Source organism: Pelodiscus sinensis, chromosome 1 (assembly GCF_049634645.1).
Source record: "Pelodiscus sinensis isolate JC-2024 chromosome 1, ASM4963464v1, whole genome shotgun sequence".
NCBI lineage: Eukaryota > Metazoa > Chordata > Testudines > Trionychidae > Pelodiscus > Pelodiscus sinensis.
This window is the reverse complement of record NC_134711.1, coordinates 52,024,762-52,040,248: the sequence shown is the minus strand read 5'-3', so window position 1 is coordinate 52,040,248 and position 15,487 is coordinate 52,024,762. Positions and strand designations below refer to the sequence as shown.

The 15,487-nt window shown below is 41.2% G+C and overlaps 1 protein-coding gene across 26 annotated transcripts in view; it reads right to left on the bottom strand.

Annotated features, from left to right (window-relative positions):
- Nucleotides 1-12,825: 12,825 nt before the first annotated feature.
- NRCAM (neuronal cell adhesion molecule) overlaps nucleotides 12,826-15,487 on the bottom strand; it is a 283,739-nt gene continuing 281,077 nt past the window's right edge. For 25 of the 26 annotated variants that reach the window (XM_075929879.1, XM_075929866.1, XM_075929913.1 and 22 more), the window contains one exon: nucleotides 12,826-15,136. In XM_075929879.1, coding sequence (XP_075785994.1) covers nucleotides 14,899-15,136 — 238 coding nt within the window. In that variant the 3' untranslated portion in view covers nucleotides 12,826-14,898. The remainder of the gene's footprint in view (nucleotides 15,137-15,487) is intronic. The other variant, XR_012904139.1, reaches the window with a different exon arrangement.

Sequence of the window (15,487 nt, the reverse complement as noted above, 5' to 3'; positions counted from 1 at the left end):
ACTTTTGTCAGCGTGGAAGCATCCTGCATGACCAAAAGAAACAACTATACTCCTGGGTTTTGTCCTTTGTTCCTGATATCTCCCATTGGTGCTGATGACATTGCTGTTATCTTGGCAAGTTGTCGGCTACTTAGTTTTAAATCCAACATTCTTCTCCACTTGAAATTATGGCATATTTGTCATAGAATTTTCTTCCTGTTCCCATTCCTCTGACATGTAGTTCTTTTGTACCTATTCAAAATGAAAAATCTTTGGTTCAAGAAGCTTGTTAAATGTTGGCACTAAGGTCCTGGTTCTCCAATCTTTGAGTTTCTGAACTGGTGATCCTAATGAAGCACCACAAAGTGTGTGGTGATATTTTAATCATGAGAAGTATGCATCCTTTGAACTCATCAGGGCATTTTTAGAAATCAAGGCCTTTGATACTCATACTGACTCTTCTGAGAATCCAATTTACTGTGCATAGTAAACACTTGACATAATATATCAAAGACCCACATTGAAATGAGTGAGTTGTACATTGCGTGCAATTATGAAGTTCATGGCAAGCAGTGGTTCATAAAGTGTCAATACTATATTACATTGCTGTTGTGCAATAGCTTGCTTCCAAAACACATAATCAAGTAGTTGTCAGACAGTGAAAAGTAATCATTCTTATTTAATTCAGAGCGATATCCTCCAGCCTTGAACCAAGGACAATCAACAACCTAAAGTGGATTCAGCGGTTCTTTTATATTCCAATCAGAAGGCAAGTTAACACCACTTTAATTATTTTGATTTGCAAATTGCTCTTCAACACAAGTCTATATGGAACTTTCTGTTCCACTATTTGAAACACTGACTGGTACAGAAGCTAATTTTGTGCCTGCAGGAAACAGACAGACTCCCAGTCCTGCCTAAGCTGATTTCATATAGCAAGTCAAAATGAATCCCTGTCCTAAAGATACATCACAGTCTGGCTATGCCATAGATTACATGTTTCAGGGGTACTAGTACACCTACTTCTGCTTTTTTTTAATCCTCTCTAACAAAAACACTCTCACCGTATCAATCCAGCTTTTATACAGAACATCTAAGGCTTTCTACATTACTAATTTTCAGTATGGGGCATCATCCAGATGGAATAGCCCCAGGTATTATGCTTCAATTATATTATGGTTCATGACTCAGCTTTTCAGGAACCACTGCCAAATGCTTTTTTTTTCCATTCTCTTGTCTCTAAGGTTTTTATAACCCTAATATGCTGCACATATATCTGAACTGGAAGTTTTATCCCAATAGAGCTCCTTCTTTCACCAAATCAACTGATACACCAAAATCTCTTTTAAGTAAAATAGCCATAATATTGGGCAATCTCAAACTTTTTTCTAAATGCAAAATCAGCATAACTGTATATGAAGGAGGAGTGGTAGTAACTTGAGGCTATCATGCAACTGTGTTCAGGAGCTTTAACAAGTGCATATTGGCCTTTTCTGTTTGCATGCTCAAAAATACTCTCATTTTTAGTGAGTGTCCTATATTGCGTCAAAAGTAATAGTGCTTGCCCAGGAACATTTCCATGATCTATTTCTCTGAAAACACGACCTGTCCAAGGCCTAATGTGATTTAAAAACCTGACAGATTTTCTAATACTGCATTTGTGCAAAAACTGAAGTGGCCAGCTGGCTCCTAGTGAAATTACTTCTGTTGGCTTCTTGCATTTAAATGTGATCTTCACCAATAATTTGTTAAAATGCCTGTATATAGAGGTGATGCCATGAATCTCACAGTTGCTTTGGATCAGCCTCAGACTGGCCAATCCTTAGTTGTTTAAATAAACCCATTAAAAATCACATTAACTTTCAAAGGTAAAAAAAGGACAAAATAACAAAAAGCCAATCAAAAGCAAAGCAATGCCACCCTCACAGCCAGAAGAAAGGCTGATTAGAACATTCATAGAGTTCCCCTTTGTGTACATTACTCATTGTGAATTGAACAAAGTAATTTTGCATGGTGTTCTCTTATTTACCACAAAGCAAGAAAGGCAGACAAGACAATCTTCATCTGAGTTTCTGCTAAAAGTGCCAAAATAACAATGCATGAAGCCACATGGCTACAAACTTTATAATTTACATCAGGAAAGATGGCCATTTTTATATATTGCCTAGTGATTTTCAATCAGTCCAATTGATTCAGTGGCAATAGGAATTAATGTCTAGCTAAACTTAATAATAATGGGCTAGAAGATTATTTCCTTTCATTCTGCACCACAGGAAGATTTTTGAGCACAAGTCTCCATAGGAAATCTCTCATAGACATTCCACCACCCTTTGATTCTCCTTCTGTGCAACAAGTCTCCCTATTACCCAACTGTTCATGTGCTATGAATGTCTTCTCCTCCCATCCCTTGACACTTTCACACCACCAATGTGATGCTAATCTTAAAGGGCATAGCCTTTGCCCTCAGACAAACAAGGTCCTAATGGCCTTAGACTGTTATTACAGGCAGAGGCATGCTGACAATAATACCATCTGACAATTTGATTAGTTCAGAGCAAATTGATTTCATTGTCTCCCTATCTAATTTCATATAATGGGACCTCCTGATGCCACAATATCAGTAAATTCAGCATGTATGTCTTGAAAGGCTGCTTTGTGACAAATACTTAAACTGTCAGTGCTCTGCTACTCACAGGTGCTAATGACCATAACTGTTTGGAACTGAGACAAGACAAGACAATGCATTATAAAAATAAATGTTACACTGAGAGGAAGGTAGAGGAGAGATAGAGCTATGACATGAGCGGTGACCTGGACCCTAGTGCAGTGTGAGAGGCTATGCCCGAGTTCATACTTCTGTACCTTATTCATGATACCTGTGTCACAGAAGCCAGGATGAGTCAGGACAAATTCCAAGACCAATGAAATGGGATGGGTTGGTGAGATGGAATACTGACCTATTCTAATGTTCAAGCAGGTGCAAGCCTCAATTCTAGAGTTGCAGTTTATCACACAATTGCAACCATGTTTTGAGTTTAAGGGGCTCTCAAGTGAACTACAAAATATGAGCTAAATGACCACAGGCAAAAGCCCAGAACTGGGCATTATTTTTGTCTGTACAAACGTACAGCCACTAGCTATCACACATACACACAGTAACCCAGGAAAATTCAGTACCTACAAACTAACAAGTAGGCATTAGCTAATAGGACTAGGACCATGTGTCACCGATCTCATTGGCTCCTTACCCAACATCTGTGAGAGGATCACCTCACTGCCTCCCCCAGAGCCTGAACCACATCTAGAGTCATGGTTTGTGGTCTCTGGGCTCACTCTCAGGGTACAGACTCTCTTTAGCACCCTCTCCTGAGAGTGGAGACTCATGGTCCAGCAACTCAAAACCTGTTACCAGTGCTGACCCCTCAGTCTTCCTTGTGGCTTCAACCTCTGGCCCATGGCAAGTCTCTGTGTCACAAGCCAGAAGCTCTGATCCTCGGTGCCCCTCTCCCTGTGGGGCTTAAACTACGAGCACTGGCTCGCGGCAATCTGGGAAGCTTCGCATTCTGCCCTTGACTGCAGGGCCTGCTCCCACAGCTCCCAATGGCCAGGAACTACGGGTAATGGGAAGTGTGGGAGTGGAGACGGCAGGCAATGGAGTGCACAGAGTCACCCACTCTCCCAGAGCTGCAAGCATGTGCTGGGTTCATCCCAATCCAGGAGCTGCTGGAGATAAGGCCCCACACCTCCTCCAACACGCCAAACTCCTACTCTAACCCTGAAACTCCTCCTGCCCCCAGGCCCACCAATGGAAAGGGAGTGGTTGCCCTGGTGCCCAGTGATTCAAAGAGGCCAAGGTCTCCTGGTTGCTGCTGTTGTGGCAGCAGCTGGAGCCTTGGCTGGAGCCTTGGGCCCCTTTAAATTGCCACCAGAGTGCTGCATGCTCTGTTTGGCTCAGAGGCATCGGGGTGTGTGTTTGTGTCCCCAGTGCTGCGGTTCAGGTGATGCTGGGGGTGGCTGCATGCCCTGTCCCTTCTGCCCAAGGACCTGCTCTTCCAAGGCCACTGAGCCAGCCCCCTCCACTTGCTTGGTGGTCTGTGGAAGCTGTCAGCCTTCCTGCCCGCACCCTAACTCCCTCCCAAATCCCCCACCCCAAAAACCAGGCCTGAGCCCCCTACTGCACCCAAACTCTCTTGCAGATCCTGCACCCCCTACTCCTTGACCCAGCTCTGAGCCTGTTCCAACACCCTAACACCCACCCAGATCCCAGGTCTTCCCAGCACATCACCAACTTACCAAGAAAAATGCTCTGCCATTCATGTGTTGGAACAACTCTCATTTGCCCAAGGAAATTAAACCCAGTGGCTCTGAAATTGGTTTCCAGACTACTAGTAGTTTATGAAGTATTTCCAAACAATCCTCAGAGCTGCCCAAGCCATTTTTAAAAACAGTCACATTCCTCCTATTGGTAGGTAACCCAATCAAGGATTCTTTTGGGGGTGCTAGAGGCTTTTGTGGATCCTACACAAGCTTTCAGTTCACACTGGTTGTAATTGCTATTTGATGAATAAAGCAAGGTGTTCCCGTAATTGATAATCATGGAAAGAACAAGAACCAAGTTAGACCAAAGGCTGCTAGTATTGCTGTCTATAGAGTACTAATCCTGAAAAATTCTATGGGCCACCCAATGGTTTTATTCATTTTCATTTTCTCTCTGACACAAAAATACAATTCTGTATTTAAAAATTTTAATAGGCACCATGCCAGGAAAAAATCTATACCAAGATATAGGCCAACGAGAAGCAATCAAGGCTAGTGAGTGGGCCACATAAGTGTCCCTCCTTCATCTCAGTGGGATGCACGATTGTCATAACTCAGCTGGTCTCCTGGGATGGGGTGTAATTTTGTGAACTGTGCTTGCATACCTAAAAGTTGTGGAGTGTGCCAACTGAATCATTGCAGTGTTTTGATTTAATGCAGAGGGAGTGCATGACTCTTAGGGTGTGTCTAAACTACATGGCTCAATCAATGGAGCCATGTAGATAAGGCTGATCGGCAAAGGGAAATGAAGCTGCGATTTAAATAATAGCAGCTTCATTTAAATTTAAATGGCTGCCGCGCTGAGCCAACAAACAGCTGATTAGCTGTTTGTCGGCTCAGCGCGCTAGTCTGGACGCTCCCGCGCCGACATGAAAGCCCTTTATCTACCTCCCCAATATGCCTCGTAGGATGAGGTTTACTGGGGAGGTTCGATAAAGGGCTTTCATGCCGGCGCGGGAGCGTCCAGACTAGCGTGCTGAGCCTACAAACAGCTGTTTGTCGGCTCAGCGCGGCAGCCATTTAAATTTAAATGAAGCTGCGATTATTTAAATCGTGGCTTCATTTCCCTTTGCCGAACAAACAAATCTACATGGCTCCGTCAACGGAGCTGTGTAGTTTAGACGTACCCTTACAGTCAATGCTGTGTGCAATCAGCATATACTTCACTTTATATGCCCTTGATTTAAGTCTGGCTACAGCGTGTCACTTTACCAATACAGGTAGGAAAAAACCTATGTGGATGGAAACCAGCAGAAGCTGGAAACCCTATTCATGGGGAAAAGTAAACAAAATGTCTTGCGGCCCACATATAGAACCCCAATGGCCACATGTGGACTTCAGGCCACAGGTTGTCCACCCCTGGTATAGGTGAGTACTAGTCACTATTTTGCAGAAGTAGAATTTATATTAAATAGAAGGTTCAATCCTGCACTACTTGTGAAACCAATGCACTCACCGATTTCACTCTGAATTTTGGTCCCTTGAAGCTCAGAGTCTGATTTGTATATAATTTGTGTGTTCAGGTACATAGTTAAATGAACTATAGAACATTTCTGATCAAAACTTACATTTGGATGAGTATGTGTGCCTTCTATTGATTTCAAGAGAACCCAAACACCTGCTATTCAGAGCAGAATTCAGTCCTTTTTTTACCTCCACAGTTTTTATATTAGATTAGATTTTTTGAACTCTCACTTTGTTTTTATTGCATTAATGAAAAAAACATTGCTGGAAACCAAAGTTTTTATACTTCTGTTTCAAAGGTACAGAGATCAAATCCTTGGGGAGTTCTTATTTTCTATTATTCCTGCAACATCAAATGAATGACATTTTCTAGAGTTGGGCTCATATTGTCTCCTCTGCTTCCACAACCACAGGGCACAGAGGGCCAGGTCTTCAACATGTATAAATCACCATATCTGCTATTATTCCACTGAAATTCAGAGTTCCTCTTCTTCCTTCAACATCCACTTGGAACCACATCTAGAACACTTTTTGGCCTCTTTCTTCTGTTCCCTTATCCTCCAGCAGACCCTCGTGACATTTTGCTAGTCCAGTTTCCTCTTGCTTATCTGTCTCTTGTAGGAGCCCAGCAACTCCATAGCAGGTTGGGCTTTGTTCATTCTGGACACTTGAGTGAGGCACCAGACTTAATCGGTCAGGTTTTTTCTCAACCTTCTCCCTTCACTCATTATCCATGACTCTCTACTCTGAGGTTTCAGGATTTCTACTAACACAAGCAGTTCTTAGATCCCTTGAAGGGAATACATTTTATTGCCACATTGTATTGGTGTGTAAACTCATAATGGATTCCATCAGTTGTGAACCATTGGTGATTTAGTTGCCATCTCTCGACGGGCACATATCAGATGGAAACTCTCATTCCCCACCGTCTGTTCTATATGGTTTCTCCCAAAGTGATTTTCTTTTTTTTTAAAGTTGATTTGAAGGATGCAAATTGTGTGCCCTGACTCACCACAGTCATCAGTGGTTCCTTTGCCCTCTTTGGACTCCATCTCTGGGATCTTTACAAAGACCACAGTAATCCTGGTAGCTAAATATTTTTTGAGAGAGCATATATAGTAAAACTCCAATTGTCCGGCATCCAGTGGTCCAGCACTCCTGATAGTCTGGCACCAACTGGAATCAAGAAATGCTCCAGCCAGCCAGACAATTGGAGCTCCTGTGAGCACCATGTGTGCTCATGGGCTGGGAAAGGGAAGGGGAGGAGAGGGAAAGCAGATTATACCCCTGTGACAGTTCTGCTGGAACCCGCACCGCAACAGTTCTGCGCCGTTTTGCAGGGAGGCAGAGAAAGCCCTGCGCAGCCGCCAGCGACAGGCCAGTTGGAGCTGCAGGCGGCAGCGGCGGACTTGGGGACGCGGCGGAGCAGAGCAGCTGGGGTGCTGCCAGGTTGGTCCCGCAGTGCAGCCCCTTGTCTCCCCCCCTCTCTTCCGATGCTGCTTGCAGCCCCAGTTGGCCTGTAGCCCCTCGCCGTTCCCTGCTGACCTCCCATCTGCGCCGGTCACAGTGCGGGTCCCAGCAGACCCGTCACAGCCCCCTGCCGGAGTACCTCCTGATACTGGGGCATATCCGATAACCCAGCACCCCCTGGGTCCCAAAGGTGCTGGATTATCAGAAGTCTACTGTATCTGGATTCCTTACTTGACAACATGGACTCTATCTCCCAACTGATTCAGGCAACTGCAGTATCCAGTACATCTTTCCACAGCTTTTTGATTAACAGGAAAAAATCCTAAGTGATTCTCCATCTGACCAGCATTAGATATTTAAGAGGCAAAGACCAGCATTTCATTGAAAAGCCTCTAAATACTCTATTGTTCTTTGTCTGCACATTTGACTACAATTTTGTCTATCTAGACTTGAAACCTTGGATGAACCTACATTTTTGGCCCTGTTCAGAACTTCTCTCCTATGGCATTGTCTCCAGTCCCCAAAGGAATCATAGAATACTAGGACTGGAAGGGACCTCGAGATGTCATCGACTCCAGTCCCTTGCCCCCATGGCAGGACCAAATACTGTCTAGACCATCCCTGATAGACATTTATCTAACCTACTCTTAAATATTTCCAGAGATGGAGATTCCACAACCATCCTGGGCAATTTATTCCAGTTTTTAACTACCCTGACAGTTAGGAACTTTTTCCTAATGTCCAACCTAAACCTCCCTTGCTACAGTTTAAGCCCATTGCTTCTTCTTCTATCCTCAGAGGCCAAGATAAATAAGTTTTCTCCCTCCTCCTTATGACACCCTTTTAGATACCTGAAAACGGCTATCATGTCCCCCCCATTCTTCTCTTTTCTAAACTAAACAAACCCAATTCTTTCAGCCTTCCTTCATAGGTCATGTTCTCTTGACCTTTAATCATTCTTGTTGCTCTTCTCTGGACCCTCTCCAATTTCTCCACATCTTTCTTGAAATGCGGTGCCCAGAACTGGACACAATACTCCAACTGAGGTCTAACCAGCGCAGAGTAGAGCGGAAGAATGACTTCTTGTGTCTTGCTCACAATACACCTGTTAATGCATCCCAGACTCATGTTTGCTTTTTTTGCAACAGCATCACACTGCTGACTCATATTCAGCTTGTGGTCCACTATAACCCCTAGATCCCTTTCTGCTATACTCCTTCCTAGACAGTCACTTCCCATTCTGTATGTGTGAAACTGATTGTTCTTTCCTAAGTTGAGTACTTTGCATTTGTCTTTATTAAACTTCATCCTATTTACCTCAGACCATTTCTCCAATTTGTCCAGATCATTTTGAATTATGACCCTATCCTCCAGAGCAGTCACAACCCCTCCCAGTTTGGTATCATCTGCGAGCTTAATAAGCGTACTTTCTATGCCGATATCTAAATCGTTGATGAAGATATTGAAGAGAGCCGGTCCCAAAACAGACCCCTGTGGAACCCCACTTGTTATACCTTTCCAGCAGGACTGTGAACCATTAATAACTACTCTCAGAGTACGGTTATCCAGCTAGTTATGCAACCACCTTATAGCAGCCCCATCTAAGTTGTATTTGCCTAGTTTATTGATAAGAATATCATGCAAGAACGTATCAAATGCCTTACTAAAGTCTAGGTATGCCACGTCCACCGCTTCTCCGTTATCCACAAGACTCGTTATCCTATCAAAGAAAGCTATCATATTGGTTTGATGTGATTTATTCTTTACAGATCCATGCTGGCTGTTCTCTATCACCTTGCCACCTTTCAAGTGTTTACAGATGATTTCCTTAATTACTTGCTCTATTATCTTCCCTGGCACAGAAGTTAAAATAACTGGTCTGTAGTTTCCTGGGTTGTTCTTATTTCCCTTTTTATAAATGGGCACGATATTTGCCCTTTTCCAGTCTTCTGGAATCTCTCCTATCTTCCATGATTTTCCAAAGATGATAGCTAGAGGCTCAGATACCCCCACTATCAGCTCCTTGAGTATTCCAGGATGCATTTCATCAGGCCCGGTGACTTGCAGGCATCTATCCTAGTGACTTGCAGAATCCCTGTATCTTCCTCAGCAATTTTAGTTTTCTTTCTTCTGATGGTTCCAGTTTGCCAAAGTTTCTCCAAACCTCTTTCGATTTATCAAAGATGCCAGTCTTTCAGGCTTGGATGCCAAACACAGTCTGAATATCAAATTTCTAGACCTCTAGGCCACCTCCTTAATCCTCAAAACCAGGAAATCTTTCATTTATCACAGATATAATTTGATGCAATGCAAGGAAAGAACTTCTACAGGATAAGATGCAGAAAACAAAGTGCAAACTATTCCTGGTTAAGGATCTTGGGCAAATTCTTAACCTTTTTTCTGTGGAAGACTTCTATTCACAGAGCAAGAGCAGTAGTATCAAAGACTGGTTCAGCTGTAGTGAGCACACTTCTGAGTAATGGAGTCTGTGCCAGAATTTTTTCATAGATCAGGTGCAGAATGGAGACACCAGCATTAGTTTCTCTAAATGTCCCTGATTCTACTCCCAAATGCTCAAGCTAGAAGCCCAGAGCACATATATACTTATGTGTCATGGGGAGCCAGAAGTGGGGATATTCCTTCCGCCTTTTAATATATATACAAAGCACAAAAGGAGATCTTTTATTGGAAGGCACAGTTCTCTTCTCGCTGTCTGATCGCATCAGTTGAGAGACAATAATTAAGTGAAACTAGTTCTTAGGAAAGAGAGTGCCCCTTGTGATCGTGGAGTTTCTAGTGAGCAGAAGGTTGCCCTCTACTGGCAAGTCTCTCATGTTTGGAAGGTGTTTTCAAATAAAGCATGTAGAGAAATACAAACCCTGTTCCTTATAAATCAGCCTCAACTTTATCCCTCCAGAGTTTCACAGAAGACAAAGGAAGACTCTCTGCCTGGGCACTGTCTGCTACCAGAAGACCCCCCCTGCCATTAGAAATGCTGTAAGACTGCCTCAACGTTTTTCTACTGCAAAGATCTGTTTACAGACAAGTAACCTATCCTAGGAATTTTCTTTGGTACTGTATGTCCTCATGTGGCCTCTTCTTCCTCTTCTGGGGAGATTCTCCTACAAGGTCATCATCTTAGTTGCTAGACAGCACGGGAAACTGAGCTGGCTCTTTAGTGTCATATCTCTTAAGCTTTTTTTTTTCCTTTCAGACAAGGCAGCATTCCATTTATCCCTAAAACTAATTTTCAAGGGAAACTCTGGATTTTGTAACAAGGAACCCATTGTTACTGCTCAAACTGAATGTAGTCGTGAGACACACAACTCCATTCTTTACCTATTAAGCATTTTCTGATGTTCTATTTATCACGTTTGAATGAGTTTGAGTAAGTTAAAAAAACCGTGTTTCTGTTGCCATAAGGACAAAATGGAAACTAAAGCAGCCAAATCAGATGGATCAAAGTGTGTATTGTTTCATAGTCATGGTGGATCGTGCCTAGAGTTTGTCAAAAGCCTCTTGGCTTTTCACCTTCTGGGCACCATAGCCTAAGGCTTCTATTTCATTGATATGAAAGGCATCCAGCACATGTTCATCTCCACATTCATAAAGTATTACCACTCCAGTGTTTACTCCTATGAGCAGTACACTTGGATAAGCCCTCCCCAGCAATACTACTCACTGCACCTGCCATTTACCTGAACTGTTTTTTCCTGGGGCAGAAGAGAGAGATCTACAAACAGGGAAATTTACTCACCAGAAATTCCTGAAATCACTCTTCTACTAACCTTTATACATAATCTATTCTCCTCTCTGGGGTAATATGCTTTCATCTCTTTTACAGTAGTCCAGGATGTCTTGTACTACTTTCTTTCTTTAGCTCTGGAATTCTCTGTTGGGAAAGACTGAGACAGGCAAAATGCTTATATTGAAGCTTAGATAGATATTTTGCCATTTTTCTCTAGTAGGTAGTGCCAAAAAAGAATCTGTTCTGAAAGTTTCTTCCTGTGGTGAGCAGCAGAAGAGAAGACTACAACAAAAGGAATTACCTAGTGGTAATTTTTCTCAATTATCTCCCTAATTATCACCATTTCAATAAAAATATAGCAAAAAGAATTGGTAATACTGTATACTAAAAATTTCTTTATGTTTTAATACAGATTTCTGCAAGCATCCAGGAAAAAAACAAAAACCAAAAACATAAAAAGAGATTTCTTGTTCTACCACAATTCAAAGACTCATAGCACTTTCCAGGAATCACACTTACATCAAAGCAGAAACAGCTATCTTGCTGGCACCTAAATTCTCCCCTGCATGTATCCTGAGTGAACACTGCTTCAGAAAAGAACAGGCCTCTTTACAGAAAAAAAGAGTACAATTCAGTTCTGACCTGTGTATGTCAGAATTGTGACTGTGCACATATGTGCACAGGACACTAGAATATCCACAGGTATTCAAACTACATTCCTGGTTGAGAGAGCTGGTAAAGAGACGTATGGCTTAACAGCAGAATTGTTTTTTCAGATAACCCTGCCCAAGAATTATAGAATGGAATTCACTTCCTGTCTCCTATGAAATCCACATCTTAATCTACTTCCTCCACAACAGCTCATAGGCAGCACCTGTCCAATCTGTTTCTCTTCACACCTAGGCCAGACTAGGCAAGAAGTGTTCATTGCAATGGATCTTGGCTACTGTAACGTAGTCTATAGGTTGGACCTCCCTGTTTTGGCACCCTCAGAACCTGAGCTGTCCTGAACTAGGGAGTTTGCTGGACCAGTGGAAGGCAATGCTCCCTTGCTGTCTGCCCGGCTCCTAGGCTCCTTTCCCTATGGCTCCCTGCCCTGAAGTTGGCCCTACTAATGCTGGCCTGGCAGGAGCTCCCCACCCTGCTGCCCACATTATGCAGCCAGCTTCCCGGTTCATACTGCCTGGCTGCTGCTTGCCCCGCTGATGTAGGAGGTTCCCTCAGGTTCCCCTGCTACGGCCGCCTGACTACCCTGGCCCTACTGCCACTGGGGGTTTCCTGGACAGGACAGGGGGCTCTCCAGCCTCCATGTTCACTCAACTGGCTCCCACTCCTGCCTCTGGGTCTCTTTGGTCCAGCAACATCCATGGTTCTGCTGGATGATGGATGTTGCTGGACCAGAGAGTCCTGGATTTGGAGTTTTCAGCCTGCACTTAAAACTTCCTAGATTTCAACAGTCAATGAGAGCAGCTGGATGTTCAGCAGTTTTGAGAATCAGGTAATTGATTTAGGAACTTAAATCTGATTGAGGAGTGTCTCAAATGAATATGGAAGGTCTCTTTTTGTGGGTAGATGTGGGGAAGTAATTTTGTCTTTTGAAGCAGGCCCTCAGTTTTGATCAAACAACATATTTAGGGAACAAAACAGTAAAGGAACTTGAACAGGACTTGATTTCAGTGGAGATCAGACTGATAATTAATATTTTTTAACTGATATGAAAAAATGACGCACTGCAACATTCTGAAAATAACCTGGTTGTAGTTCATTAGTGATTTTTTCCACTTTAAAAGTTCTTAAATGTGGTAAATTGGATCGACATTTAAATATTTTTTGAACAGAACACACAATGACATTTTAAAACCACATTTATTTTAATACAAAATCTGTTGCACTATTACAGAAGTGAGCCTGTATGTGTACCCTTACATGCACAGATAAATTCAGCATCTACAATTAAAGAAGAATAAAATTTCACTTTATTGTTACCAATATCATTGGGAAATCTTATTAAGAAACTCTCTTTGTGCTTTTTTTATTTTTGTTTCCATGAGGAAAATGGATTACGGAAAGCTTAATGGTGCAAAAGAAGCTTATATGGTTGACTTCCATTTGTGATTAGTTCAAATTGTACTTTACTACAACACATCCATAAAAGCTTGAAAGTGTACTATGGTCTAATGTAATCCACGGACACAAGCTCTTAAGATATCTAGAAATCTGCAGTAAGTATAACAATTCACTATTTCGTTTTCACAGCAAAATATATGTTTAAGTAGATGCTTTAAAATACCATGCACTTCATTGGCTATAGTACTTCTTACACAGTACAACATAGGCTTTTTTGTTTTATTTGTTTGGAACAACTAGAAGCATATAGCATCTACACTTTAAGTGTATTTACAAATTCAACACATATCTACATATAAAAAGCATACTTAAAATTAAACTTGATGCAAGTTATGAAAAACCAATTTATTGGCAAATGAAACTGAGCATTCCTTCAACCATAGGTTGTTATAAAATTTCATATTTGGAAGTAAACCGTTTGATTGATATAGTATGTGAGATAATATTTTTGCAACTGATAACAGTAATTTTTTGTCACTAAACGTTGCTGGCATTTGTCAGCTAGCTTGAATTTTGTGGTTCTGAGTAGTAATCTATACTTTGCTTTCATGCTGTAGATAATTTCAGAAGCTGCCGCATGGGTCAAGCAATGACTCAAAGGAGAATGTGCTGTTGCTGGCATGGCATTTTTAAACATATTTTACAAGAGATTTTTAGGTTTTGCAGTATTAGTAAAATATCTGAATGCAGCCATTTTTGTATAAACTGTGCAAGGCTGTGAAATCATGTTGTGCTCTAATTGTCTAAAAGCTGTTATTTTATCTTCAAGGAAGAAAATCAAATTGTGCTTTGTGTAATTTTAAAAAATGTTAACCCTTGCATTTTGCAGCACAACAGTTTCATAACATCTCTGCTTTTTACTGAGTTATTTTGTTTGGCAATAATACTAGTTCGCTAATCACAGCTTACTGCACCAACTGACTTAGTAGTGCAGTGCATTATGGAATGCATATTCTATAAAGGCACTGAATGTATTTCGCCCTGTGTTTTCTGGAATATTTTCTCTCATTTTAAAATTTCACTTCAGTGACTGTACAAATTCCAAATGCATTGCAATGCATTATGTTTTATGTTTAAAAATCAATCCAACATATATACGATGTAAAAATAGAACACTGTAGTGCTGTAATACTTGATAGATTAGGAAGGCTAGAAAGTAATAGGAATAAAGAGCAGATAACAGGGTCTCAGTAAGCATCAGCAAATGCAAGTGTCATAATTAAATCATTTAGCAATTATATACCATACATACTGTTCCTAGTTGTCTTGCAAAAAGACATATGATAGCTAGACATTAAAGTCACCAATTTCACAACAATGTCCACAAAGACATTGAAGTTCTATATAATACTACTATATCACTCTGACAATGAAAATGGAATTCATATCCAGGGATTTATCTGAGGACTGCATAACAAAATATCAAACCAGATTTTAATAGCATACACAGGTTTATCTGTGAAATGTGTAGCATTTTTCATGCATTATACAGTATTTTTGACAGGAAATAACATTATCAGATGCTGTTATGTTGTTTTTGTCAGTTCCTTTTTTTAAAAAGCAAAAATACTCAAGTTCTGAGCAAAATTTTTTGAGTTTTGCACTTTGATTCATACTAACATATCACTTACTTGTGTTGTTATAGTGTATAACTGTATTGACCTATATGTTCTCATAGTATAAACATCTTGTCCGTAGGAGCTTTGTCACCTGCATGTTCTTAGTATGAAGATTATGCACAAGTGCTTTAAACACAATGGAAAATATTGAAGGAAGGGAATCGAGTTTCTTGATTAAACAAAGGAATTCATGGCATTGACAGGAGAAGGAGCCTCAGAACTTTCATTTCCTTCTGCAGGTTCTTTCTCTTTTTTACCACTGTATTGTCCAATAAAGGAGCCATCCTCATTAAACTGACCATTTACACCTTCTCCATAGTCAACTAAACTATCATCACTGTCCTCCTTTTTCACAGTCCTGTCTGAAGGTGTTCGGCTTCCTTTCTTTAGAGGTTTATGATCCTCTGCATCACTGGAAAAATATAGGAAATTCAACTGATTAATAGAGATACCATAATTTACAAAAGCAAAACCAAAACAAACCATGCATGCAGACTTTTAAAAAGCATGTGACCAGACCTACAATCCTTTGGTTAACCCAATCTCATTGTAGAAACAAACTGATATGATGAATACATGGTGTAGAGATGGTTTAAACATATAATGTCTTCAGTAGAGCAAGTGCATTTTTTCCATCGTGCATGGTTTTTCAATGGTAAGATATTCTGCTCTTGATTTGGAAGCAAAAGAATTGCAAGCATTAAATCAGGGATTGTTAACGTTATAAAAGCAAGTTCTTTGTTCTTCAAAGAAAAAGCTTATG